This window comes from Artemia franciscana, chromosome 7 (genome assembly GCF_032884065.1).
Source record: "Artemia franciscana chromosome 7, ASM3288406v1, whole genome shotgun sequence".
Lineage (NCBI taxonomy): Eukaryota > Metazoa > Arthropoda > Branchiopoda > Anostraca > Artemiidae > Artemia > Artemia franciscana.
This window is the reverse complement of record NC_088869.1, coordinates 8,019,619-8,047,532: the sequence shown is the minus strand read 5'-3', so window position 1 is coordinate 8,047,532 and position 27,914 is coordinate 8,019,619. Positions and strand designations below refer to the sequence as shown.

General features: G+C 33.8%; 1 protein-coding gene across 1 annotated transcript in view; it reads right to left on the bottom strand.

Moving 5' to 3' along the window:
- The window catches only part of LOC136028800 (papilin-like), a 387,506-nt gene that overhangs the window by 315,601 nt on the left and 43,991 nt on the right, over positions 1 to 27,914 (bottom strand). Inside the window, exon 4 of the mRNA XM_065706703.1 lies at positions 9,659 to 9,716. Coding sequence (XP_065562775.1) covers positions 9,659 to 9,716 — 58 coding nt within the window. The remainder of the gene's footprint in view (positions 1 to 9,658; positions 9,717 to 27,914) is intronic.

Here is a 27,914-nt window from a genome sequence, read left to right as displayed (position 1 = left end):
ATTTGATGCTTAATTTGTTTACTATCTCAAGGTTGAATGGCTAATTGAAACTGTAAAAGAGGTATTTCAATTCTAGGCTATAAATTATGTCCCCCAAGGAAAGGCGGAGAAAACTACATTGGTAATGTACATAGAAATTACCAGAAATAGGGATTTCCGAACAAGTGTGGCTACAGAATGGCGCATGCGTCAAACTTGATTTATTGGGTTTTATCCTGAAATTATTCATACACAAATTAGGTGAAACTTAATAAATTATCTGTGTTATTACACGATGCCCATGGAGTCATGTTAATTTACGAAAATATAGGTGGCAGGGCAGAATATATTCTTCATATTCTAAGGGGGAGGAATTTTGTTGCTTTTTTCAACAAAAATGCCAAATATGGTATTTTTTAAAATCTGGGAGGGGCAAGAAAATCTAGAGGATCAATACACCCACCCCGAAATTGACACCTCTGGGCCCATGACATCATTATGCCTCTAGTCTTAACACATGGTGATAAAGAGTACTACATGTGAAGCGAATTGACAATACAAGCACGTTCCTCCCTTATCAAAGCAAGAATACTCTTATTTAAATTTATTTAAATATATGTTAGGTTTTGACCATAATCGGAGGCTCCCAGTATAGTGATTCTGAACTATTAATATGGTATATTTGAACGACGCGTGTCATAAGTACCAGCCTTTGTTATACAGAGATTAGTGGCGTTGGTAGTAACGATGCCACAATGCCACAATTGACAATTGTCTTTTTTTTAAGTGTCTTTTGCGGATTACCTCTAATGGGTAACGGGGAAGGTAATCGCTTGATGAGCCTTAATAATTTATTCCTCCCTCCAAGTTTCCTTGGGAAGCCAATCAGAAGAATTGAAGTTTCGACGAGTATCTCCTCTGAGGTAGGGTAAGCTTTTGGGTGTTGCTATTTATTCTAGTTTTGTATTTTACGAATAGCCAAGAATCACATCCATTAATGCAAGTCTGTTTTTTTCCAAGATTTTGGCTCCTGGAATGTATGATAAGGGAACCATTAATGCTGATGTACGGGCGTTACATTTCTTATCGAGTGCCGAAATCCTGGCGAGCCGTAATTGAAAGTTGACAACGAAAATTACGTAAATTAGAAAAAAAATTTCGTTACTTATAGAATCCAAGAAGTAGAATAGAATACCGATAGTGACTTTTTTGTGCATTGACTGTTCATTGGCATATACGTTCTAATCCAATCTAGAATCTAATAGATTATACAGACGATCTGAATGTCCTAGACAAAACATTAGCAAATAAACGATTTTTGGATGTTTTCATTGTTCAGGGTCCAAGAATAGATTTGGACTTTTCAAAATATGGAGCAGATTTTGTTAAATGTATTCCAGAGGGTCTGAGGACAGCTTTAGGCACCCGTTTGACAGACAATATTTCAAACAGCAAGCTGTGCGAAAAATCTGGTTCTATCCCACTTTCTAGGGGTATACTGAGGAAAAGGTTGAAACAGGCAAGACTAATTTTACGGATGAAGGATGATATATTGCCAAAGATCATTCTTTCGGTCATCCATCTAGTGCCAAACGAAAAGAAGATTGTCCCTCAAATTGGGTACGGTGAGGTCATAAGAAAGGATTTAAAGGATGTTGCAACTTCTTGGGAGGAGGTAAAGAGGCTAGCTTTGAATAGATTAGGATGGAGGAGGACTATGCTCAGCTGCTCTGGTTTATGTGAGGTTTCCCATTTCAAGCCAAATTAAGCTGCGGACTTCAATCAGTGGGTCACTTCAAAGAAATAATAAAGGGGGGATTCTGCGCTTCGTTTTTTCAGTGACATTACCGACAGAAGCTATTTTCCAATAAGAATACCCACAAAAATGTATTTTCACGGCATATGTGAAGGAGGAGCAAACAATATTCGGAACCAATATCCCCCCCCCTCAATTGACACCACTGGCGTCAGTCATGGTAGAACATGTCGCTTTCTGTAGAAGTTTTCTTCCTTTTTTTGGTGCGATCACATGAACAAGCTCCTTGGCATTTTCAGGCTAGGGTTTACCAACATTTAAATTCAAAGACACCAAAAGAACCACCAGAGATAAATAAAAACATGCAACGCGTAGTGTGAAGCAAGTGAAACGGGGTGCGAAGAAGCACAGTGTCATGGCAATGTGCCATATGCGGTGGAATAAGTGGCGGAATGAGATTTGAGGGTAAATAAATTAAATATGTTCTAACTCTTGGCTTTCATGAATATTTCAGTAGACAATCTTTTAGTTTAGGAAAAATCAATTCATATTTCAAAAAATAATTATTTTTTTTTCAGTTTACACAAACAAGTCATTTAATTTTTTGGCATTGACAAAACAATACAGGAGTAATTTTTTAAGGCGGCATGAATATTTTTCCTGATCTAGGCAACAATTACCTTTATGGTAGTTTTTACTGTCGTATTTAAGAGCAAAAGCCACAAGTTCAAATGCAATATTGCTTCCAAACTGATAAGAATTGCATAAACCATTGAAATCAATAGTTCGCATCCAGATAAGGGCTTTAACCTATTCAACTCTTTAAAAATCTTATTATCAAAGGTTACAACTATTCTTATCTTTACAACATTAGCTTTCCCTTACTTCCTGAACAGTTCTGGAATTTATCTATGAACTTCAGGAATCACCAATTTATGGATTAATATTGCTTCAGCTTTTTGTCGGTGATGCTATATATTGTATCAAATTACTACTCATAGCGGATTTAGGAGTTTTGAACATTTTCCAAAAAAGTAGTCATTTTTTAATACATTTTTTTCTCTAAAGCAGCACTCCTTGTTCGGTAAAGGATTTTCAATTACTTATCCTTATTCTGACTTATTAAATTTGCTAAAGTCAGAAAAGATCTTTTTTGAGTATTAGGATTAACAATTGGTTAAACTGGTTAATAATAGTTCTTGGAAATTCTACCAGTGTTACCACGGGTTGTTTGAAGGTACTACTTTCAGTACATTTGATCAAAATAAAACTTTAGCTACTTTCCGGGAAAGCCATAATTTTCTAAAACATTTCTGCCATTTATAGCTTTTTAAATCAAAAATAAATGATTCTTACAGTTATTCTTACCTGTTACAGATTTTGTGACGTTTTGTATTAAAGACTTTCAACAAATTATTTGTGATAGAACTGGAATTGCAGATGTATTTATGAATCTGACGTAAATGGAAGTTAGTAGTAAGAAGGAATACTTTTCTAAATTTTAAGTTTTCCTAATTTTAGTAATGACGCTCAGCAGAAGTATTGACTTGGTTTCACTTAAATTTGTGACACTACATGAATCAGATGTGTATAGAGGAATTCTTCTCGGGAGAAGTCCAATAATAAACATAAAATTATATCATAATTCGAAATAAATTCTTATTTTTTTTTTTTTTGGGGGGGGGGGTAAAAAAAACTTTTAAACATCAAAACGAATTTTATTCATTTTTGTTATGTTTAATGAGCCGGGCAGACATTTCAGGGTGAGGTTCACCCCCCCCCCCATTCTGGATACGGCCTTGTCCTAAACCGACCTTAGTCTATGCCACTAGCTAGAGAGATGAGTGAGTAGTGAAGAGTTGTTGCTTCAGGCGCTTGAGTTACTGCCTTCAAAACTGTTCACCAAGATTTGAATAATCATCTACAACCTCCCACCTTCAAAAAAATCCAGAAGGCCTATTGTTTTTTAACTTATCACTGGAAGAAATACCTCTTATTTCCTGTGCGGTGTTAGATTACGAATTTTTTTTTTTTTTTTTTTTTTTTTTTTTTTTTTTTTTTTTTTTTTTTTTAAGAAACGCAAAGAGCGTTACAAAAACGTTCGTCAAACGTAAAACAAAGAATAATTACTACGAATGAATTAGACGACTCTTAAATGGACGAAACTATAAAGAATAATAAAGAAAAATTGAAACAAATACGTACTACCACAAGTAAGAGGTTGGATGTCCCCCCTGAAGCCATCCAAAAAGATAAAGAGTATTTTACACTTTATTGAAAACTAGGCAGATCATCTCAAAAATTGCCAATTAGATCTTCTAAAGTTTGATTTATCTACCAATTTTCTACACCGTTTAATGGAAAGGTATTAAAAGTAAAAAATTGTAATGTATTGGCGAATTGTAATTTTATCACAATTCGCCTATTTTTGGCGCTTTTCGAGTTCATACAATACATCCCGGCCGAAATGTATGACTCCTTCCAAAATACAAACATGCATATGTAAATAATATGTTGGTACGGTATATTTGGAACGTATTTGTATGGTTATGGTTATTCTAAAGTAGTTTTCAGAATTTTTTATGGTTTTCTACAGATAGTCCTAGATGTCAACTATTGCTCATAAGTTTCTCTGAATTATTCCATTTTATTTGGCTTTTTTTATCGCATTACTTATCTGTATGAACGGTTAACGTTTAGAAATCAGGTAGGGAAACATCTTTCTAAACATAATTATTGCTGCCGTCGAAATGGCGATGTTTCCATGGTTGGCGTATGGTATTTAAATCTATCAATTTCCTTTTTACCTAACACAATCTATTGCGCACCCTCCTTTTACTGAAGTCCTTAGTTTGTTATCTCCGAGGCTCTCCCACTCTCTGCGACCAGGTCTACATCTTGAAAAGCTAAGTTTTGCCAAGACGTGGGACCATATACCAACATACTGTCCCTCTTCATCTCACACATAGTATCTTACGGAATACGGGATATGTTATTCCACCTTATATACACAACTTTTTATAGTGTGCCCCCCCCCTCCGTTTTTGAGATGCAAGTGTTCAGATATTTCAAGAATGGTAATCCTGAGCATTGACCTTATGCTACAAAATAATATTCCAGCCCCCGAAGATCGATCGAACATGCACAGTAGGCTATATATACAAAGGAGAATTATAAACACATTGACAATCAGGTATCATTTCAGAATTTTTTTTCAAAAAAAAAATAATACCGATATGAGATATGGTTTGATTGTTAAAAACGAGTGTTAAACCGTCGTTGTTAAAATTTGCACTTCTGTGGATGACCTGATTGCTGCTTTAAACTGTTACCTATCTTATCATTTACTCCAAGTTATTAATAATAATTTATTAAATATAATAATTAAGAAATTAATTAGTATAATAATTAATAAATTATAATAATTATAATAATTAGTATATAATAATTAATAATAAAGTATAATATTATGCCTATAATATATTATACTTATAATATTTATAAGTATAGTATAATATTATAATATTATTGGTATAATATTATTATACCAAGTATAATAATTAAGAAATTATTGATCATTGCTGCTTAGACTCATTTCTCTTCAAAATATCAAAATTAAATTTCCCAAATTGTATATACAGTATTGAAGAAAAAGTAGAGCACATATTATTTGAATTTCCAGTGTACGTTGGTCCTAGGTTGGATCTAAGCTTAAACCTGAGTTACTATTATTATGATTTCCCTTCCAATTTCAGTATTATACCCAAGACCGTATCCAGGAGGGGTTAGGGGGTTTGAACTTCCTCAAAATGTTTTTCCTACTCGCAAAAACATAAAAAGATGAGTATAAACAAATTTTTGATGCGTTTTAAAAGTTTTTTTGTGACCCCCCCACCCATAAAAAAACTATTTTTGTGGAACCCCTTGCCCAAAAAAATCCTGGATGAGGCTCCGATTTTACGGTATAATTCAGATGTTTACAATTTTTTTTATGAATTTAATTTTGCGAATTAAGCGTTTTAATGTTTAACTTTACATACACCTTTGGCTATAGATAGTATTTTTAGTTGTTTTTTGTATATTATTTTGTCTTCATTTTCTTACTCATTTTGTCTGTCTTCGTAGTTTTAAATTGATTTATTTTAGCAAAATACTCCCTCTGAGTTTAATTGCTCAATAAATTCATTCATTTTCCCCTCAGTTCTTAAATCTAAAATTAAATTGTCCATTGTGAAATTAAGGCGTGAAGTTTAGTGGGAATATCTACTCCTCAGAAATATGTGAAATCGCAACACATTCTTGCTTAAGCTATCCTTTAAGTTTTATGCTAATTCAAAATTAAACTGGAACGTGCTAGTCAGCGGTAGACGACTATCCTGGAATTAGTTTTACCATTCATAGATATTTAATGGGATGGATGACATCCGTCTGTGCCTCATTGCAAAATTTATACGATAGTCAGAGAATTGAAGGTAGATACAATGACAATTCTAAAAATGTTATTTATATTATTTCTTTCTATTAAGAAATAAAATCTTATTTTAAATAGTTTAATTAAAAAAATATTACTTTAATTAAAAACAATTTAATTCAAAAACAATACTATGATTGAGAAAGTAGAATAGTGCATTTAGGAAAAAAACAACAGACAGTTCTAACTAACGGGAAAAATTGGATATGTGACTAACACTAGTTTTTATTTTTTTTTTTATTGATTTGCCAAGTAACTGAAGAGCTTCCATTGACAGCGTATACATCAATAAATGGAGAAAAACTTAGCTTTCACTGACTTTGTCAATACAAAGCCAACTTCCGATAGATCCTTCTTAAGGTTTAATACGTGACTCACGCACGACAGAGGGAAAGGCCCCTTTGCTTTTAATATTGATTAAATAAATAAAAAACAAGTTTTTTTTAACTGCAAGTAAGGAGTGACATTAAAACTCAAAACGAACAGAAATTATTCCGTATATGAAAGGGGTTGTCCCCTCCACAACGCCTCGCTCTTTACGCTAAAGTTTTTTATTGTTTTAAAAAATAGAGTCGCGAGAGTCAAACTTTAGCGGAAAGAGCGGGGCGTTGCGGAGGAGACAACCCCTTTCATATACGGAATAATTTACAGGTATACGTTACAGGTATAATTTGGCCATGTCAATGAAACAAACAGCGAAAAGGAATCAAAAAGATAATTTATTCTTCACTTTGATTTCAATGGACCAGCATTGCAGATGTCTTGCATTTTGTTTATATTCTTACATCGTTGGGTATGTATAATATTCTTTAAAATAAATTCAACTAGATATTACTGTGTGCTTGATCGTACAAATTCAATCTTTTGAAATGAAAATTTTTAGTCATGAAGGGAACAAAACATGAACCAGAACCTATATCTGAAGACAACTAGATATAATTTAATGCGCAATACACTATTAAATTAGGTCACATAGATTTAATAACTCATAAATCATGAAAAGTTCTTATATCAACCGGTTTAAGGTGGCGCTTATGAAACGAACAATTTTTATCTTAAAATTATACATTACATGAACCAAAATACAGGTTACAGGTTAATACGTAATACGTTACAGGTTACAAGTTACAGGTTACGTAATACGTTACAGGTTACAGGTATACGGGGGGAGAGAGGCTTCCCACCTTTATCCCTCTAATGCGTTTTACAGTCTTGATTAGAATCAGTATTTCCAGCATTCCAGTAGCAGCTCCAGCAAGTTTTTCAAGATTCTTAAAACCGAGTGCCTCCAATTCAAGGTTGTCGCTGTCTCTACCAATAGGAAGCCAACTTGAAAAATACTGGCAACCTCTTTCTTTAAATCCTAACCATAATACCTCTATGCTCTGTTAGCACCATCAACTTTGTGGCTATGGACCCTCAAATAACCCAAGCAATTTACAAGTCTTTGTATTTCAAAATCTTCTACCCCTCTCCCGAAATAGGATCCTCCGTGATTCCTCGTGATTATTCGTGAACTTCTTCTGATTCCTGATGGTATTCCCAATTCGAGCGAAGCTTACAAGCTTTGCCTTCGGCAAAACCAAACAGTTCGTGATAACGAACTGCAGTAAGGAGATTTGGATACTATTAGATCCATCAAAATAATCGGATTTTTATACTGATTTTAAATATATAAGTTTCAAAAAATTTAGTCTTCCCCATCAAAAGTTACGAGCCTGAGAAAATTTGCCTTATTTTAGAAAATAAGAACCCATAAAAGTAGAAGAATCTTAACGGAAATCACACCATCGTATTCAACGTGATAGATAATGTGGTTATAACAATAACCACAGTAGTGGTTATTGACAAGTGTACAGACGTTTTCAGTTGTTTTTTTTTTGGTCGAAGGGGGGTAGAGATAAGGGGCTACATGGGAAAGTCTTTCCTTGGAAGAATTTGTCATAGGGGAAGAGAAATTCCATGAAGGGGGCGCAGGATTTTCCAGCATTATTTAATAAAAAACAATGAAAAAATAAATATGAAAAAGTATTTTCAACCGAAAATAAGGAGCAGCATTAAACTTATAACGAACAGAAATTATTACGCATATGAGGGGTTCATTTCCTCCGAAATACCTCGCTCTTTACGCTAAAGTATTTTTAGTAATTTCAACTATCTTTTCTACGGCTTTTGTGATTCAGGGGTTATTCTTAAAGAATTGGGACAAAATTTAAGCTTTGGTGTAAAGAGCGAGGTATTAAAGAGGGGAAAAACTCCTCATATACGTAATAAAAATATACTATTGTAGAAGTTCGTTACGTAAGTTAATTCGTAAGTTACGTATATTTTTTACTAATAAAAACGTTCTTAAAAAACTAAAAGTTCTAGTTGCCTTTTTAAGTAACCAAAAAATTGGAGGGCAACTAGGCCTCCTCCCCAGCCCCTTTTTTCTCAAAATCGTCCGATCAAAACTAAGAGAAAGCCATTTAACCCCCCCCCCCCAAAAAAAAAAAAATAATATGCAAATTTCGTTTTAATCATTCATGTGCGGAGAGCGAAAATCAAAACATGCATTAATTCAAAAACGTTCAGAAATTAAATAAGAAAAACAAGTTTTTTAACTGAAAGTAAGGAGCGACATTAAAACTTAAAACAAACAGAAATTACTCCGTGTATCAAAGGGGCTGTTCCCTCCTCAACGCCCCGCTCTTGACGCTAAACTTTTTACTGTTTTAAAAAGTAGACTTGGGAGAAAGAGTCAAACTTTAGTGTAAAGAGCGGAGTATTGAGGAGGGAAGGGCCTCTTTCATACACGGAGTAATTTCTGCTCGTTTTAAGTTTTAATGCCACACCTTACTCCCAGTTAAAAAAAGACTTGTTTTTCTTATTTGATCTAAAACTGTAGGAGACAATTTATGATACTTACACTTTTTTTCAACTAAATGTTATTTTGCAACATATACACAATCTGATAAACGAATATTTAATGTTTATATCCTTTTGATCAGGGAGGCACTTGCTATACTTATAAAGTTTAGCACACCAATTACCTTTTGAGAGGCAAAATACGAAAAATGAAATGAATACGGATAAGCACACAAAAAAACAAATGGCAGGTGGAAGTTGAAATTTACAAGTTTAGCAATTTTTTTTTAAATAACGATATAACGGTTGACTTTGGTCGAAAACAGCAAATAAGCTTATGCCCGCTTCAATCATATCTTATACAAGATTTTATTTCGTATAATTCCCTTCGAATCACAGCCACAAACGGAATTTCTTCGTAATTCTATGGTTATATGAGATAACATCAGTGGTTTTTCATAAATAAACAAAATGCTGAAGGAAACAAATATGAATACATATTTTATGCACTTTGAGGTTGGCTTGTTTTAAGTGACCCTTAAAAACAACAATAATAATAATTACAACTAGTAAAAAACAATAAATAATAATTACGAATTTCTCACCTGAACATTGCAGGAAAAGAACTTTCTTGACGGGCCTGAACAAGAATCTGAATTCTCACTGAAAAATAAAAGGACGTACAATTTTAGTCAACAGAACGCAAAAACGCATAACAAGTTATCTAAAATAAATATTTTGATGTATTTATGAATCTGTAAAAGATCGTTCAAAATGAGAAAAATATTCTTAATATAAAATGATTTTTATCCGTTGTTTACTTTTAATTTTATGGTCAACGTCCCTGCAACGCCAATTTTACTTGGATAAATTCTTTGAAAAACGTCTGTGACATCAATCTGGAGCTTAATAAGAATTGATTTTAAGCGTTGATTTTGACTTTGTTTATCATACGAACCATGTTCAAAGAGCTTGAACGTCAATTACGTGTCCAATAATGTATTTTCAGTGCCTTCAATGTCAATGTTGATGTTGTTCTTCGTAAGAATTATTTTGAACTTGCGTTCAGCGTTAATTTCGTGTTCAGTGATTGTTTCAAAATATCATAGAAGTCAATCTTTATAACGTTCACCCTATGAATTCTTTTGAATGCGCGATAAACGTCGATTTGGCGTTCAATGGTGATTTATTTTGAATGTCAATTTTGACATTCAATTTTGTAATTCGTTCGTAGCACGAATTACATCCAAAGGGCCATGACCGTCAACTGTGGTTCAGATAATTGATTTTTATTACGTCATCAATGTCAGTTTTAGGTACTTTTAGTCGTAATTTCAATTTAAAATTCAATTATTTTAATTATTTTAAATTATTTTAGTTTAATCTTTAATTAAATAATTTTTAATTACTTAATTTTATTTTAATTTAATTAATTATCAATTATTTTAGTTTAAAAATTTATTCAATCATTTTCAATTTAACGACTAGTCTTCTTTTCAATATTTCATTTTCCGTCAACACTCAATTTTCACGATGTTCATCGTAAAGATTATTTTCAAATTGCATTCAAAGTTAGTTCTGCGTTCTATAGTCTATTTTTATAATCTCTATTTTTATTCTTGTTTTTTCCTCGAAATAAAGTGAACGTCATCTGGTTAAAAAAGACTATGGAGCTTAATTTACAAATTAATTATTAACCAAACTTTCCAATTCGATCTGAATTGTGTATTTGCTACCAATTACGATCTGAACAATACTTATATTGTTACAGTGCTTTATCGAAATATGAAAAAAAAACAACTAAAAAGTCAAATAGTGTATCAAAATATCGAAAAGTCTCTTCTTTATTTAAAAGCGATTTAAGAGCAGGCATTTTATACACTTAAAATTGCCACTTGACCGTTTTATCTCGAAATTTGATTATTCTAGTTTATATTAATGAATGGTTACTTAAATAAACGCAAGAGTTCGCTATTCTGTGACTTCGTTTGTTTTTCAGTAAATTGTGTCCGAACCAAAGGGAACGTACGAAGCGGGCTCTTGGCAATTATTTTATCGTGAAGAACAGCAAGTTTGATAAAACCGAAAATTATATGGGAATTATTAAAAATTTCGGAAAAATTTGAAAACTTGAATTAACAGGATAGACTTGACGCTTCGCAATTATTATTACTTTTTATTTTAACAAAAAAAAAAAAAAAAAAAAAAAAAAAAAAAAAAAAAAAAAGAACAAAAATACGACACCGATAGTAGGCAAAAATTTTATGAGCACTAAGATTTTATAGATGAAACTATAAAGAGTGAGGGAAAAGATGCTAATTCTTAACTAAAAATGTCAATTTCATGACCTCATCCCTCCCTGAAAATAGTCCGAAGCCCTTTCCACTCACAAAATAGAGGCTTGAAGAAAATTTATTGCGTTTTGAACCACTTCTCTACCATAAGAACGATTCCCTGACTACTTGGGATAGGGTAAGGGAAAGGGGAACTATATTTTGACCTAGATCCTCTGATAGTCCTATTTAAATTATTTCTCAGCTAACTTCAGCCGGGAGAAGTTGAATGACTTGCTGAAGATGTTGCATAATTAAGTAAGAAATCATATTTATTGAATATTTTTGGTGTCAAATATCGAAAAAGTAAATGCAGGAGCATATTACAGTATTGCCAGATATACCCTCTTCATAGACTCTTCATTGACATATAGTCTTCTTTTAGAGTTCCTCTACTTAGCAAAGTAAACTGGAAATCTTCCATTGAAGGGACCAAAAAATTGTTTCGAAATGATAAATTTTAAATAAAGGCTACTAATGAAACATAGGTTTTTTGAAATAATAACTTTTAAATAGAGGCTACTAATGAAACATGTTTTTTTTTGAAATAATAACTTTTAAATAAAGGCTACTAATTAAACATGGGTTTTTTCAAATAATAACTTTTAAATAAAGGCTACTAATTAAACATGGGTTATCAACAAGTGGGAATAATATATAAGCGACAGATTTATGCATTAAGGAATTCAAAGAAAAAGTACTGCAGCTCGAAAAATTTTATTCTTTTTACTTGCTTAAAACGTCACATAAAATAACCAATAAAATTATATTTTATTTTATTTGTTTTTTGATGGCTTAAAATAGTGCAAAGCAAGATGATCGGGCTATTTGATTCATTTAAGCATGGTTTTGGAAATATAGGTTATTTGTCACTTAACACTCTGAAACGAAAAGAGCGGTTTGGTAACGAACTGTGAGTAAGGAGCGACCCGCCTCAATAGTAACCGAAACTCTAAAAAACAGAATTTTTTCGGCCCTCCGCCCAGTCCCCTCCTCAACGCCCCACTCTTTACGCTAAAATTTTTACTGTTTTAAAAATTAAATTTGAGTGGAAGAGACAAACTTTAGCGTAAAGAGCCGGGCTTTGAGGAGGGGACGACCCCTTTCATATACGGAATAATTTCAGTTCTTTTAAGTTTTAATGTCACTCCTTACTTTCAGTTAAAAAAGCTTGTGTTTTTATTTAATGTCAAACAGTCCGTGGTAACAAATTGTAGTAAGGAGCAATCCGGCTCAACAGTAAACGAAACTCTAAATATGGAATTTTGATACCAATTGTTACATCAAAGAAGTCACGTTTTAATTCTAATTTTAATTATGTAAGTTTCATCAACTGTAGTCTTAACTATCAAAAGTTAAGAGCCTGAGAAAATTTGCCTTATTTTGGAAAGTAGGGGAAATATCCCCTAAAAGTCACAGAATATTAACGAAAATCACACCATCGCTTTCAGGGTCTCAGAGAACTCTACTGTAGAACTTTCAAGCTCTTATCTACAAAATATGGAATCCCGTATTTTTTGCAGAAGACCGATCACGGGTGCGTGTTTATTTTTTTCTTCTTCTTCTTCTTTTTCCTAGGGTGATCGTATAGGCCCAGTGTCCTAGAAAGTCGCGAGAGGTCTCATTCTAACGGAAATTAAAAATAATAGTACCCTTTTTATGTACCAAAAGAATTGAAGGGCACCTAGGTCCCCTCCCACGCTCATTTTTTCGGACGACTTGTTTCCCCACAGTCCCCGTGGGAGGGGCAGCAAGTTACAAGCTTTGACCAGTGTTTACATATATTAATGGTTATTGGGAAGTGTAGAGACGTTTTCAGGGGAATTTTTTTCTTGGTTTGGAAGGGGGTTGAGGGGAGGGGGTTATGTGGGAGGATCTTTCTATGGAGGAATTTGTCATAGGAGAAGAGAATTTCCATGAAGAGGGAGCAGGATTTTCTGGCATTATTTAAAACAGAAAACAATGAAAAAATAAATTTGAAAAGTTTTTTTTAACTGAAAGTAAGGAGCAGCATTAAAACTTAACATGAAGAGAAATTATTACGCATATGAGGGGTTCTTCTCCTCCTGAATATCTGCTCTTTAAGCTAAAGTGTTTTTGGTAATTTCAACCATTTATTCTACGGCTTTTGTGATTCAGGAGTCATTCTTAAAGAATTGGGACAAAATTTAAGCTTTAGCGTAAAGAGCAAGGTATTAACGAAGGGGCAAACCTCATATACGTAATAAAAATATACAAATATAGAAGTTCGTTACGTAAGTTAATTCGCAAGTTACGCATATTTTTTACTAATAGAAACGTTCATAAAAATTCAAAGTTCTAGTTACCTTTTTTAAGTAACCAAAAGATTGAAGGGCAACTGGGCCTCCCCCCCCCCTATCCTTTTTTTTCAAAATCATCTGATCAAAACTAAAAGAAAGCCATTTAGCCAAAAAAAAATTACGCAAATTTTGTTTTAAGTATTCATGTGCGGAGAGCCAAAATTAAAACATACGTTAATTCAAAAACGTTCAGAAATTAAAAAAAAACAATTTTTTTTTACTGAAAGTAAGGAGCGACAATAAAACTTAAAATGAACAGAAATTACTCCGTATATGAATTGGACTGTTCCCTCCTCAACACCCCGCCCTTTACGCTGAATTCTTTTATTGTTTTAAAAACTAGATGTAAGAGAAAGAGTCAAATTTTAGCGTAAAGAGCGGGGCATTGAGGAGGGAATAGCCCCTTTCATATACAGAGAAATTTCGGTTCGTTCTAAATTTTATTGTCGCTCCTTACTTTCAGTTAAAAAGACTTGGTTTTTTTATTTTTATTTTCAAACAGTTCGTCGTAACGAAGGAATAAGGTGATCGTATCGACGCAGTGGTCCTAGAATGTCACGAGAGGGCTCATTCTAACAGAAATTAAAAGTTCTAGTGCCCTTTTTAAGTGAATTAAAAAATGGGGAGCACCAAAGCCCCCTCCCACGATCATCTTTCTCCCAAAGTCACCAAATCAAAATTTTGAGATAGCCATTTTGTTCAGTATAGTCGAAAAACCTAATAATTATGTCTTTCGTGACGATTACTCCCCATAGTCCCCTGGGGAGGGGCTGCAAGTTACAAACTTTGACCATTGTTTGCATATATTAATGATTACTTGGAAGTGTATAGACGTTTTCACAAGTTTTTTTTTCGGCTGGAAGTAAGGAGCAGCATTAAAACCTAAAACGAACAGAAATTATTACTTATATAGGGGGGTTCGTCTCCTCCACAACACCTAACCCACAATACTTAGGGCAACTAGGCCTCCCCCCACCTCTTTTTTGTCAAAATCGTCCGATCAAAACTATGAGAAAGCCATTTAGCAAACAAAAAATTAATATGCAAATTTTGTTTTAATTATTCATTTGCGACGAGCCAAATCAAAACATGCATTAATTCAAAAACGTTCAGAAATTAAATATAAAAAAAGTTTTTTAGCTGCAAGTAAGGAGCAACATTAGTAAGGAGCAATTATTCCGTATATAAAAGGGGATGTCCCCTCCTCAACGCCTCGCTCTTTACGCTAAAGTTTTTTATTGTTTTAAACATTAGAGTTGTGAGAAGTTTCAAACTTCAGCGAAAAGAGCGGGTTGTTGAGGAGGGGACAACTCCTTTTATACATGAAATGATTTTTCTTCGTTTTAAAGAAAGCACATTTCTTTTGCTTGTAATTTGAAGGATTGGGAGGGGGGTTAAATTTCCAAAAATAGATACCTGTGCTCGTGGCCGATGGTGTCTATTACTTACTTTTACATTCTTCCATCAAATTCATCTTGTTAGACACAAGCAGCCTAATGGTTTCACTTTAAAATCTATGTTCTTCATATTTTAGTGACAGCTTATTAAGATGGATGGATTACGCTTTCCTTGTTCGTTTTTTAATCTTTTTTCCCTAAGCTATAATAAGACATTTTTACTATTATCCATAAAGGGTGCGACAAGCTAATCCGCTTTTTAAATTCTAACTGTGAACAGAGATCAAAAATGATCGATGATGTTTGAAATGGCAATTACTGACACCCTCTTAACTACTTGTCAGCAGTTGTTAGCAAATTGAGCCACTGGAATATCTTCTGAAGGCTTATAGCGAATTTACATTACGAAAAAACATGTAACTGTACACTTTTAGAAACAAATTCCCACAGTAGTACAAAGAAACTGCGAGCAAATTTACGCTAGCACAATTATAATTAATTGCTGTTGATTGAAAATATAATTAAAATTAAGATCAATTAAAATTAGCTGCTAGGAAAATTATAGCGAAATTACAACAACAAACATGTATCTGTACCGCTTATAGAAACAAATGTCCACAGCAGTACAAAGAAACTGCGAGCAAATTTACGCTAGCACAATTATAATTAATTGCTGTTGATTGAAAATATAATTAAAATTAAGATCAATTAAAATTAGCTGCTAGGAAAATTATAGCGAAATTACAACAACAAACATGGATCTGTACCGCTTATAGAAACAAATGTCCACAGCAGTACAAAGAAACTGCGAGCAAATTTACGCTAGCACAATTATAATTAATTACTGTTGATTGAAAATATAATTACAATTAAGATTAATTAAAATTAACTGCTAGGAAAATTATAGCGAAATTACAACAACAAACATGTATCTGTACCGCTTATAGAAACAAATGTCCACAGCAGTACAAAGAAACTGCGAGCAAATTTACGCTAGCACAATTATAATTAATTACTGTTGATTGAAAATATAATTACAATTAAGATTAATTAAAATTAACTGCTAGGAAAATTATAGCGAAATTACAACAACAAACATGTATCTGTACCGCTTATAGAAACAAATGTCCACAGCAGTACAAAGAAACTGCGAGCAAATTTACGCTAGCACAATTATAATTAATTGCTGTTGATTGAAAATATAATTAAAATTAAGATTAATTAAAATGAGCTGCTAGGAAAATTATAGCGAAATTACCACAACAAACATGTATCTGTACCGCTTATAGAAACAAATGTCCACAGCAGTACAAAGAAACTGCTAGCAGATTTACGCTAGCACAGTTGTAATTAATTATTATTAATTGAAAATATAATTAAAATTAAGATTAATTAAAATTAACTGCTAGCAAAATTATAGCGACACTAAAACAACAAATATGTATCTGTACACTTTTAGAAACAAATTTCCAAAGCAGTACAAAGAAACTGCTAGCAAATTTACGCTAGCAGAATTATAATTAATTATTATTAAATGAAAATATAATTATAATTAATATTAATTAAAACTAACTGCTAGCAAAATTATAGCGAATTTACAACAACCAATATATCTGTACACTTTTATATCTGTATAAAATATTTGTACACTTTTAGAAACAAATTTCCTCAGTAGTACAAAGAAACTGCTAGCAAATTTATACTAGCACAACTATAATTAATTACTATTAATTGAAAATATAATAATAATACAGATTAATTAAAATTAACTGCTAGCAAAATTATAGCGAATTTACAACAACAAATATTTATCTGTATACTTTTAGAAACAATTCCCTATATTGATTGACAGATATTAAATCAGGGTGAGACTTCTTAAATCCATTGTTTAGAACTCATTTTGCCTTGCAGAGTTTTTTATGCTTCTTCTTCTATATTTGCGATAATTGCACAATTGATTTATTTATGCACTAAACTTAAATACTGGTTTGTAAATTCACGACTGGTAAGAAGGGGATCAAAGATGTTTTTCGCTATTAGTCAAGAAGAAAAAAAGTATTTTGAAATTTAGAGGGGGTCAACTCAAACTGGGTTGTAAATTCATGACGGGCGAGAAGGGGAGCAAAGGTGTTTTTCGCTATTAGTCAAGAAGAAAAAAAGTATTTTGAAATCTAGAGGGGGGCAACTCAAATACTGGGGTGTAAATTCATGACGGGCGAGAGGGGGAACAAAGATGTTTTTCGCAATTTGTCAAGAAGAAAAAAGAAGTATTTTGATATCTAGAGGGGGGGCATTTGTGGTTTTTTCGATTTGTCAACTGAAAATACCATAAAAAGTAATTATCAAAATATAAGGAGGTGACGATTGCCCCTCATCTTTTCCCCATCGCGATTAGCGTTCCTGAGTTAATTTGATATGCCTGAGGTGCCATTTGGGTCAAATGGCTTCCTGTGGTAACAGTATGTGAGAAGAGTCATGGTGTGGAATTTTTTATTAGGATGTTAAAACAATATTTTTCTTTTTTTACAGAAGAAAAATTGCTCCCCAGCCTTTATGGACCATTTTATGACTTATTAAAATTTAAGCACCTTATATATTCTAATGGCGATTGTTCAAGAGCCTAAACACTCTGCAATGCCATAGAGTTTTTTGCCACCAATTATATGTCTGGTGTGGGTGTTACAGAAAAAGTCATTAATCCAGAAGTTGTTAATACGATTCGATCAGTACGAATAACAAGGATTCAACAAGTGCATTTGCTTAATTTAGTTGGTAAGTCGTTACGCGCCATAAGTCGTTACGCGCCATATTAGTTACGCGCCATTGTAGTTGTGTCCCTGTATCCCACCTGTGAATATATATATATATATATATATATATATATGTATATATATATATATATATATATATATATATATATATATATATATATATATATATATATATATATATATATATATATATATATATATATATATATATATATGTTTTAACTATGTAAACTTGCGAATATGCAACATTTTTCGCTGTCCCATTGTCTGTGCGTATAAATAGATTGTCAGGTTTACCGACTCTTGAACATGCAACATATAATTGTCCATGGGAAAAACAATCCGTATTCAGATCTATACCTCATTATTCTAATGATTGCCCTTGAGCTTTGTTGATGGTAAATTGCTAATCGAACATTCCCTGTGTCCCCATCGTCATTTATATATCCCCCTGCGCCCCCCGGCGTCCCCGTTTTAGTTGTGTCCCTGTGTCCCGGTCGTTATTTGTGTCCTGGCGTCCCAGTCTGTAATTTCTCTTTGAGTGTCCCGGTCGTCATTTACATCCCCTGTGTCCCGGTGTCCTGGTCGTCATTTGTGTCCCGGTGTCCCGGTCTGTAATTTCGTCAGTCGACAAACATGACGTCAGTCGACAAACAACTTCATGACGGAATAATGCTCAGTCCTCATAATGACGTTAGTCGACAAACATGACGTCAGTCGACAAACATGCATAAGGTCAGTCAACACACAAACAAACAATTTATTTATATATATGCAGATTAATGCGAGATATTTGTATGCCCTGCATATGATATAAGCCTCAGCATAAAGTACCAAAAGAGGGTTTCATAGGTGGGTATCGACGTACTGTGCAGGATTGCCCCTCCATCTTTCTACCAAGATCTTCAAAGTTCTTCTTAAACTTTTCATATTTATCACTGAAGAAATGTGGGGGACAAAAGGAGCGCAGAACTTTGGGACTAGGGAAATAATAATAATAAAGAAATCGTACAGATCTAGAATATTAGGTTGGAGGTAGATTTGTAAAGGCCTCCCTGGTTTAGTCCCTACTTGACACGTTGATTTCCTTTTTTTTTAATGCCTCCCTACTTTCCTCGTGCTACAATATTTTCTTGATTATTCTTGGGACTCGGACACTTTAGAGGGGAATTTTCCCGTTGCCAATATTTTAGCAGTTTTGCTTACTACAATGAAGTAGGAATTATGTTTCATGGGGGTAAGGATGCCATAATTGTATTTGAGTAAAAAAAAATGACAGTGAATCCTTTGAAAATAGTTTCTTTTCAGAAGAAACAGACGATTTATTTATCATAGTACCTGACCAGGCTCAGATGATAGAGGGAGGTTATTTTGGGGGAGGGGGGTATTTTAAGGGATAACCAAATTTATCAGACGGACAATTTTGTTATCAGGTTTCGGTTTACTTCACCAGAGAATAGGATGGGTAAATTAACTTGTCTCCCAAAGGTCTTCGATGCGAATTTTGATGCTCTTAGCGACGATTTGTTACTTGATAGAGCCTGTGACCTACCGGCGGTATTTACTCTGAATGTCTTTCATATATTGCTCGTTGCTGAAACTTATCTTTACCCAAACAGTCAGCTTTTGAACTGTTGATAGCAATCTCGACACCAAAAATGTTCCTAGGCCGACAGGGTTGACAGTTTTGTTCTTTATATTGATTCATTTTAACGATCTGATTGACAAAAATCTTAAAGCAAGGGCTGTGTTCACCCCATAGAGTGACAAAAAGGATAGACAGATAAATTTTTTCAGCAATAAAACTAGGTACATCATCATATACCCACCACAAGGTTCTGTGGTAGGAAATACAGGGAGAAGAAAAGGAGGGAAAAACACGAAAAAGGAAAACGACAAGCAATGACCAATCACTGGTTACCCTCCGAAAATTAAATCAGAGGTAAGTGCAATATGCATTAAACAATACAAACATACATTTGTAATCAACATAATCAATTTATGTAGTTATCAACGTAATTTAGCTAGGATGAATGTGGATACATCGCTTGATGTCTTTTTAATACTCTTTAATAATTCAATAATTCTTCTAGGGGAAATTGAATTTTGAGCCCTTAAAGGGGCTAAAACCTAACCTAACTGACTTTTAGAAGTAATTTTAAAAAGAGCCTGAAACCCCTCAAAAATGACATCACAGTAAAAACTAACATCACTTATCATGGATTTCAGGCTCTTTTTAAAATTTCTGAAAATTGTTTTCATAATAACATTTTACTATTATGACTAATGAATGTAATAATTGCCATTTCCGAATCTGCTACAATTGTTCATTAGCAAGTTTATTTAAAAATTACATTTTTAAACTTTTAGTTACTACGAGCTGTTTTGAAACCTTTTAGCCCCTTCAAGAGCTCAAAATGTAATTTAACCCAGAAGCAACAATCAAATTATGAAAGGACATAAAAAATGCACGAAATGATTTATTCAGTGTCATCCTAGCTTAACTATGTAGATTAACTATTAACTATCTTGGCTACATATTTAGCCAAGAAACATCCATCGCGCTTAGAAAAAAAATATACACAAATAAAAATGTTTTGTTTTAATTAATTTGTTTAATAAAAAAATAAATGTTTATTTTGAAGGCATCAAGTCGTAAGCATTAACACAAATTCGCTCTCAATTTTCGAGTTCTGAAATCATAATCTGAAATCAGTGGTTGCCTACTGCTTACTTTGCTTTTGTCGTAGGGAAGAATGACACTAACAATTTTGCCATAATTTTGTGCCAACTTCTTGAAATTACAAGTATGATTTTAAAAAGAAAACAGGTAACTTGAGGTTAACTGTGGAATTTGCAGTGTATGGATTTGCATTATGGATCCTGAGACACAAAAGGAGTTGATTCAATTAATGCTTACCCCTCCACTAATTTATTTGCTAAACAATGTATCAGCGGGATCATTCTCGCCTCGGGATGAAATTTAACAGTGAGGCAAAATGACCGAAAAGGGGCTTAGCACCTAATAGTGGGAAATTGCAATTGTTATTTATATAACAATTGCCTACCCTTCCGTTACTAAAACTGAAGCTTCCAAAAATCAAACTGTAATCAAATAAGTTTAATTTGTAATCAAGCTGTCAAATCGTTAGTTTAATTTGTAAATTTGTAATCAAACTGTAATCAAAATCAAATTAATCATATTAGTGCAAAAAGTGGGGGCGGAGGGTATAGTCCTTTCATATGTTAAACAAAAAAGAAACAAATATTTTTAAATGAAAGTAAGGAGCGACATTAACATTTAAAACGAACAGAAATTACTCCGTATGTGAAAGGGGCTTTTCCTCCTCAACGCCTCGCTCTTTACGCTAAAGTTTGACTCTTTCTCTTAACTCTACTTTTTAAAACAGTAAAAAACTTTAGCATAAAGAGCGGGGCGTTGAAGAGGAAAAGCCCCTTTCATATACGGAGTAATTTCAGTTCGTTTTAAGTTTTAACGTCGCTCCTTACTTTCATTTAAAAAACTTGTTTTTCTTTTGTCTAATTTCTGGACGCCTATGAATTAATACATGTTTTGATCTTGGTTCTCCGCACATAAATGATTAAAATGAAATTTGCATATTAATTTTTTTGGGCTAAATGACTTTCTCATAGTTTTAATCGGAAGATTTTTGAGAAAGAATGAGCGAGGAAAGAGGCCTAGTTGCCCTCCAATTTTTTGATTACTTAAAAAGGCAACTATAACTTTAATTTTTAAGAACGTTTTCATAAGTAAAAAATATACATAACTTAACAAATTAACTTACGTAGCGAACTTCTATATTTGTATATTTTTATTGCGTATATGAGGGGGCTCACCCCTCGTCGACACCTCGCTCTTTACACTAAAGCTTAAATTTTGCCCCAATTCCTTAAGAATGACCCCTGAATCACAAAGGCCGTAGAATAAATAGTTGAAAGTACTTTAGCGTAAAGAACGAGGTATTACGAGGAGGTAAACCCTTCATATGCGTAATAATTTCTGTTGGTTTAAGTTTTAATGCTGCTCCTCACTTTCAGTAGAAAAAAAACATTTCATATTTATTTTTTCATTGTTTTTAAATATTGCTAGAAAATCCTACGCCCCCTTCATTGAAAGTCTCTTTCCCCATGAGAAGTTCCTCCATGGAAAGGTCCTCCCCCGTAAATCCCCCCCAAACCAAAAAAAGTCCCCTGAAAACGTCTGTATACTTCCCAGTAACCATTACTATATGTAAACACAGGTCAAAGTTTGTAACTTGCAGCCCCTCCCACGGGGACTGCGGGGGAGTAAGTCGTCCCTAAAGACATAGTTATTAGGTTTTTCGACTATGGTGAATAAAATGACTATCTCAGAATTTTGATCCGGTGACTTTGGGGGGAAAATGAGCGTGGAAGGGGGCCTAGATGCCCTCCAATTTTTTTGGTCACTTAAAAAGGGCACTAGAACTTTTAATTTCCGTTAGAATGAGCCCTTTCGCAACATTCTAGGACCAGCGAGTCGATACAATTACCTCTGGGAAAAAAAACAAAAAAAAACAAACAAATAAACACGCATCCGTGATATGCCTTCTGGCAAAAAATACGAAATTCCACATTTTCGTAGATAGGAGCTTGAAACTTCTACAATAAGATTCTCTGACATGCTGAATCTGATGGTGTGATTGTCGTTAAGATGGTATGACTTTTATTTTCTAAAATGGTTTCCCCCTATTTTCTAAAATGAGGCAAATATTCTCAGGCTCGTAACTTTTGATGGGTAGAACCAAATATGACGAAACTTATATATTTAAAATCAGCATTAAAATGCGATTCTTTTTATGTAACTATGGGTATCAAAATCCCATTTTTTGGAGCTTCGGTTACTATTGAGCCGGGTCGCTCCATACTAGAGTTCGTTACCACGAACTGTTCGACAGAGTAATCTATGTACGTTTCAAGTTTATTATCACTCTTTACTATCCCTTCAAAAAACTTGTTTTTATCTAATTTCTGCTCGTTCTTAATACCACAACCAGAGTTACTCTAAACACAAGTGGGCTACCCCCGCCTCCTCAACCCCCAATCTTTTCGTTGAAGTTTAATTTTGCGTAAGAATGCTTCGAAAAAAAGAGTTTATTTAGTGGATTTGCTTTTCAATTTTTTTTTACGTTCAAAATTTGGCGTTTTGCTAGTCACAAGATGTTTTTTGTGTGTTTAACTCTACTTAAAAAGTGTTACACGTAAACCTCAGCTCAGCTCAGCAAAAATTTGACATTGGCGGTTAACCAGCCATTAAAAGTTTTTTCCTGTCATCCAATAATTAAGTAATAAACTGTTTTTTCTCTACTGGTCACTGATGACCAGTACTCTGCAACTGCCAAGAAAAATGGGATTTAAATGACTACTGACAATTACTAAATAGTTACAGACTACAGGCAAAGGTAAAAAAAAACAGGGCTAATATGCAAATTCATCATGATTTGGAGTTGCGTGGATCAATTGTCGATATAGGCCTTGCTGTACTGATTGATGAAGTTTAAGATAACCCTAAACATTTTATTTCCTTTTTCACCTGATTTTCCAGAGATCTTAAGAAGAAAAAATAATGTTTGAAATGAAAACTTTATTTTAAAACCTCTCTCCCTTAATATTCTCCCCCCCCCTCCACAAACAAAGAAGAAAAAACAGAGTGTCTGAAATCAAGGCAGTGAAGTTTTGATTTCAGACATATATTGGGTTTAATAAAGCAGAATGACAAAAATACATGGATTAAATGAGATTTGACAAAAACCAAATTGTAAACTCAAAAATTTAATTGCTTAGAAGTGATTCTAAATTTGGCGGAATTAAGTTGGATCAGATAGAGCCAAAATTGCGATTACGGTTGGAGTCTTGACATATTGAACTATGGGAAACCATACAAATGCGATAAGAATTGTAACACAAAGGTTGCGGAGATCAAGTGTGATCTGGAAAAAAATAAACAAGGGTTTTGACATTCGAATTCAGTACGAAATAGCGGATTAAGTGCTTTTGACAATGGCGGCTTCTGAGTAATTGGCATGGGATCGAAATTTATGAATTTCTTACCACCTGCCCAGTTTCTGTGCACATATGATTTTGGGGTCTTGGCAAAAAAAAAATGGTTGGGATTAGTCGTAGGGATCTTTTTTCTTTTTGAAGAAGATTGACATACTACTGATTAGAAAAGACAGTTAACGAGAATGTGAGAAAGTAAATGAGCAAATGGTTAAAATATATCTGAATTTAAAATAAATTGCTAAAAAACATATTGAATGATAAACAAATTTTGCAAGGTTATCCGTATAAGGGATGTACGCATGGGGGACCTTACTCCCCTGAAATCAAAATTCCACCAGATTGCTATGCAAATTTTACTCATACTATCAAACAAATAGGACCTATGCACAGGGCAAGACCGTATCAATGGAGGGGGACAGGGGGTTTGAACCCCCCAAAATTTTTATCCGACTCGTGAAAACGTAGCAATAATGAATAACTAGAGCTAAGAGCTCATATGGCACCAGTGACACGGCCGGAAGAGCCAAGAGCTCATATGGTATGAGCTCTAGCAAAATTCTAAGAATCAATAGATAGATTTAAAAGGAAAATCAGAGGCTTAATGCCGGTCAGGATTTAAGATAAGAGCTCTGAGTCACAAGGTCCTTCTAAATATCAAAATCAAACAGTTCGTGGTAACGAACTGTAGTAAGGAGCGACCCAGCTCAATAGTAACCAAAACTCTAAAAAATGGAATTTTGGTACCAATAGCTACATCAAAAGAAACGCATTTTAATGTTGATTTTAAATATATAAGTTTCATCAAGTTTAGTCTTACCCATCAAAAGTTACGAGCCTGAGAAAATTTGCGTTATCTTAGAAAATAGGGGGAACACCCCCTAAAAGTCATAGAATCTTAACAAAAATCACACCATCAGATTCAGCGTATCAGAGAACCTTACTGTAGAAGTTTCAAGCTCCTATCTACAAAAATGTGGAATTCTATATTTTTTGCCAAAAGGCAGATCACAGATGCGTGTTTTTTTTTTTTTTTTTTTTTCAGGGGTGATCGTATCGACCCAGTTTTTCTAGAATGTTGCAAGAGGGCTCATTCTAACGGAAATGAAAAGTTCTAGTGCCCTTTTTAAGTGACCAAAAAAATTGGAGGGCACCTAGGCCCCCTCCCACGCTAATTATTTTCCCAAAGTCAACGGATCAAAATTCTGAGAAAGGCATTTTATTCAGCGTAGTCGAACAACCTTATAATCATGTCTTTGGGGGCGACTTACTCCCCCACAGTCCCCGTGGGAGGGGTTACAAGTTCAAAACTTTGACCAGTGCTTACATATAGTAATGGTTATTGGGAAGTGTACAGGCGTTTTCAGGAGGATTTTTTGGTTGGAGGCAGGGGTTGAGAAGAGGGGGATATCCTGGGGGAACTTTCCATCCAGGAATTGTCATGGGGGAAGAAAATTTCCATGAAGGGAGCGCAGGATTTACTAGCATTACTTAAAAAAAAACAATGAAAAAATAAATATGAAAAAGTTTTTTTTCAGCTGGAAGTAAGCAGCAACACTAAAACTTAAAACGAACAGAAATTATTACCCATATGAGGGGCTCACCTCCTCCTAATACCTCGCTCTTTACGCTAAAGTATTTTTAGTAATTTCAACTATTTATTCTGCGGCTTTTGTGATTCAAGGGTCATTCTTAATAAATTGGGACAAAATTTAAGCTTTAGTGTAAAGAGCGAGGTACTGACGAGGGGGCAAACCCCCTCATATATGTAATAAAAACATGAGAATACAAAAGTCCTTTAAGTAAGCTAATTTATAAGTTACGTATATCTTTTACTTATAAAAAGATTCGTAAAAAATTAAAAGTTCTAGTTGCCTTTTTAATTAACCGAAAATCGGAGGGCCACAAGGCTTCCTCCCCCGCTCTTTTTTTCTCAAAATCATTCGATCAAAATTATGAGAAAGCCATTTAGCCAAAAAAAATAAATATGCAAATTTCGTTTTAATTATTCCTCTGCAGAGCCAAAATCAAAACATGCGTTGATTCAAAAACGTTCAGAAATTAAATAAAAAAAAACAAGTTTTTAAATGAAAGTAAGGAGCGACATTAAAACTTAAAACGAACAGAAATTACTCCGTATATGAAAGGGGCTTTTCCTTCTCAACGCCCCGCTCTTTACGCTAAAGTTTTTTACTGTTTTAAAATGTAGAGTTAAGAGAAAGAGTCAAACTTTAGCGTAAAGAGCGGGGCGTTGAGAAGGAAAAGCCCCTTTCATATACGGAGTAATTTCTGTTCGTTTTAAGTTTTAATGTCACTCCTTACTTTCATTTAAAAAACTTTTTTTTTTATTTAATTCATTAAGATCCGATCACCCACTTGTAAGATATAAATACCACATTTTTTCTAATTTTTCAGAATTAATCCCCAATTCCCCCACCAATTCCAACACCATTTCCACTTTATTGATAATAATTTATACATTGATCTTCGCATTTTTATTCGTCATAACATAAAAAAAATCACCATATAAATTAAGATTGGTGAAAAGAACGAATGAATTTGGATTTTTTAATTTTATAAAAGAGAAACGTTTAAAATGTAATTTGTTCTAAATGTAAATCTATCTAGTTTTATTTATTTTATTTTAAGTGTAAAACATTGAAAGGGTCAGACGATTAGGAAATTCTTCAATTAATTAATCAAAGTGTGAAAATCAATGTTAAAAGGAGAAAAGAAAAAAGAAAGAGTTTCTCTTGTGCAAAAATGTACTATTCGTTAAAATTCGGCGGGTTTTCAAGAGAACTGAGCACAAATGTATCGTACAGGCACACCTTAATTTTTTATGATTAACTTGCATTTCAGAACGAACCAGCTATGAGAGCTAAACTTATTGAAAAAGCACAAGTTTCTCATTTTAAGAACAAGAGCTAAGAGCTCATATGGCACTTGTGACGAGGCATCAAGATTATTCCGAATCGGGATTATTCAGGATTATCACCGGTCAGGATTTAAAATAAGAGCTCTGAGTCACGATGTCCTTCTAAATATCAAAATTCATTAAGATCCTATCACCCACTCGAAAGTTATAAATACCTCATGTTTTCTAATTTTTCCTCTCCCTTAATCCCCCCCCAGATGGTCGAATCAGGAAAAACGACTTTATCAAGTCAATTTGTGCAGCTACCTGACATGCCTACCAATTTTCATCGTCCTAGCACGTCCAGAAGCACCAAACTCACCAAAGCACTGAACCCCACCCCAAACTCCCCCAAAGAGATTAAATCCAGTATGGTTACGTTAATCACGTTTCCAATTTCCCCCTCCAACTCCCCCAATGTCAACACATCAGGTCGGGATTTGAAATATGAGCTCTGAGACACGAGTTCCTTTTAAATATCAAATTTCATTAAGATCCGGTCGTCCGTTCTTAAGTTAAAAATACCTCAATTTTTCTTATTTTTCTAAATTAACACACACACACCCAGCTCCTCAAAAGAGAACGGATCCGTTCCAATTAGGTCAATCACGTATCAATCGCCTATTCTTCCCATCAAGTTCCATCCCGGTCTTTCCACTCTAAACGTTTTCCAAGATTTCTGTTTTCCCCATCCAACCCCCAATGTCCCCGGATCCAATCCGAGTCGAAAATGGAGCATCTGAGACATAAGATCCTTCTATATATCAAGTTTCATTAAGGTCCGATCACCTATTCTTAAGATAAAGATACCCCAATTTTCACATTTTCCAAGAATTCCGGTTTCCCCCTCCAACTCACCCCTCAATGTCAGGGGATGTGATAGGAATTTAAAATAAGAGCTCTAAAGCACAAGATCCTTCTAAATATTAAATTTCATTAAGATCTGATCACCCGTTCGTAAGTTACAAATAACTCATTTTTTCTAATTTTTCCAAATTACCCCCCCCCCATCTCCACCAAAAAGAGCGGATCCGGTCTTGTTATGTCAGTTCCGTATCTTGGACTTGTTTTTATTCTTCCCAA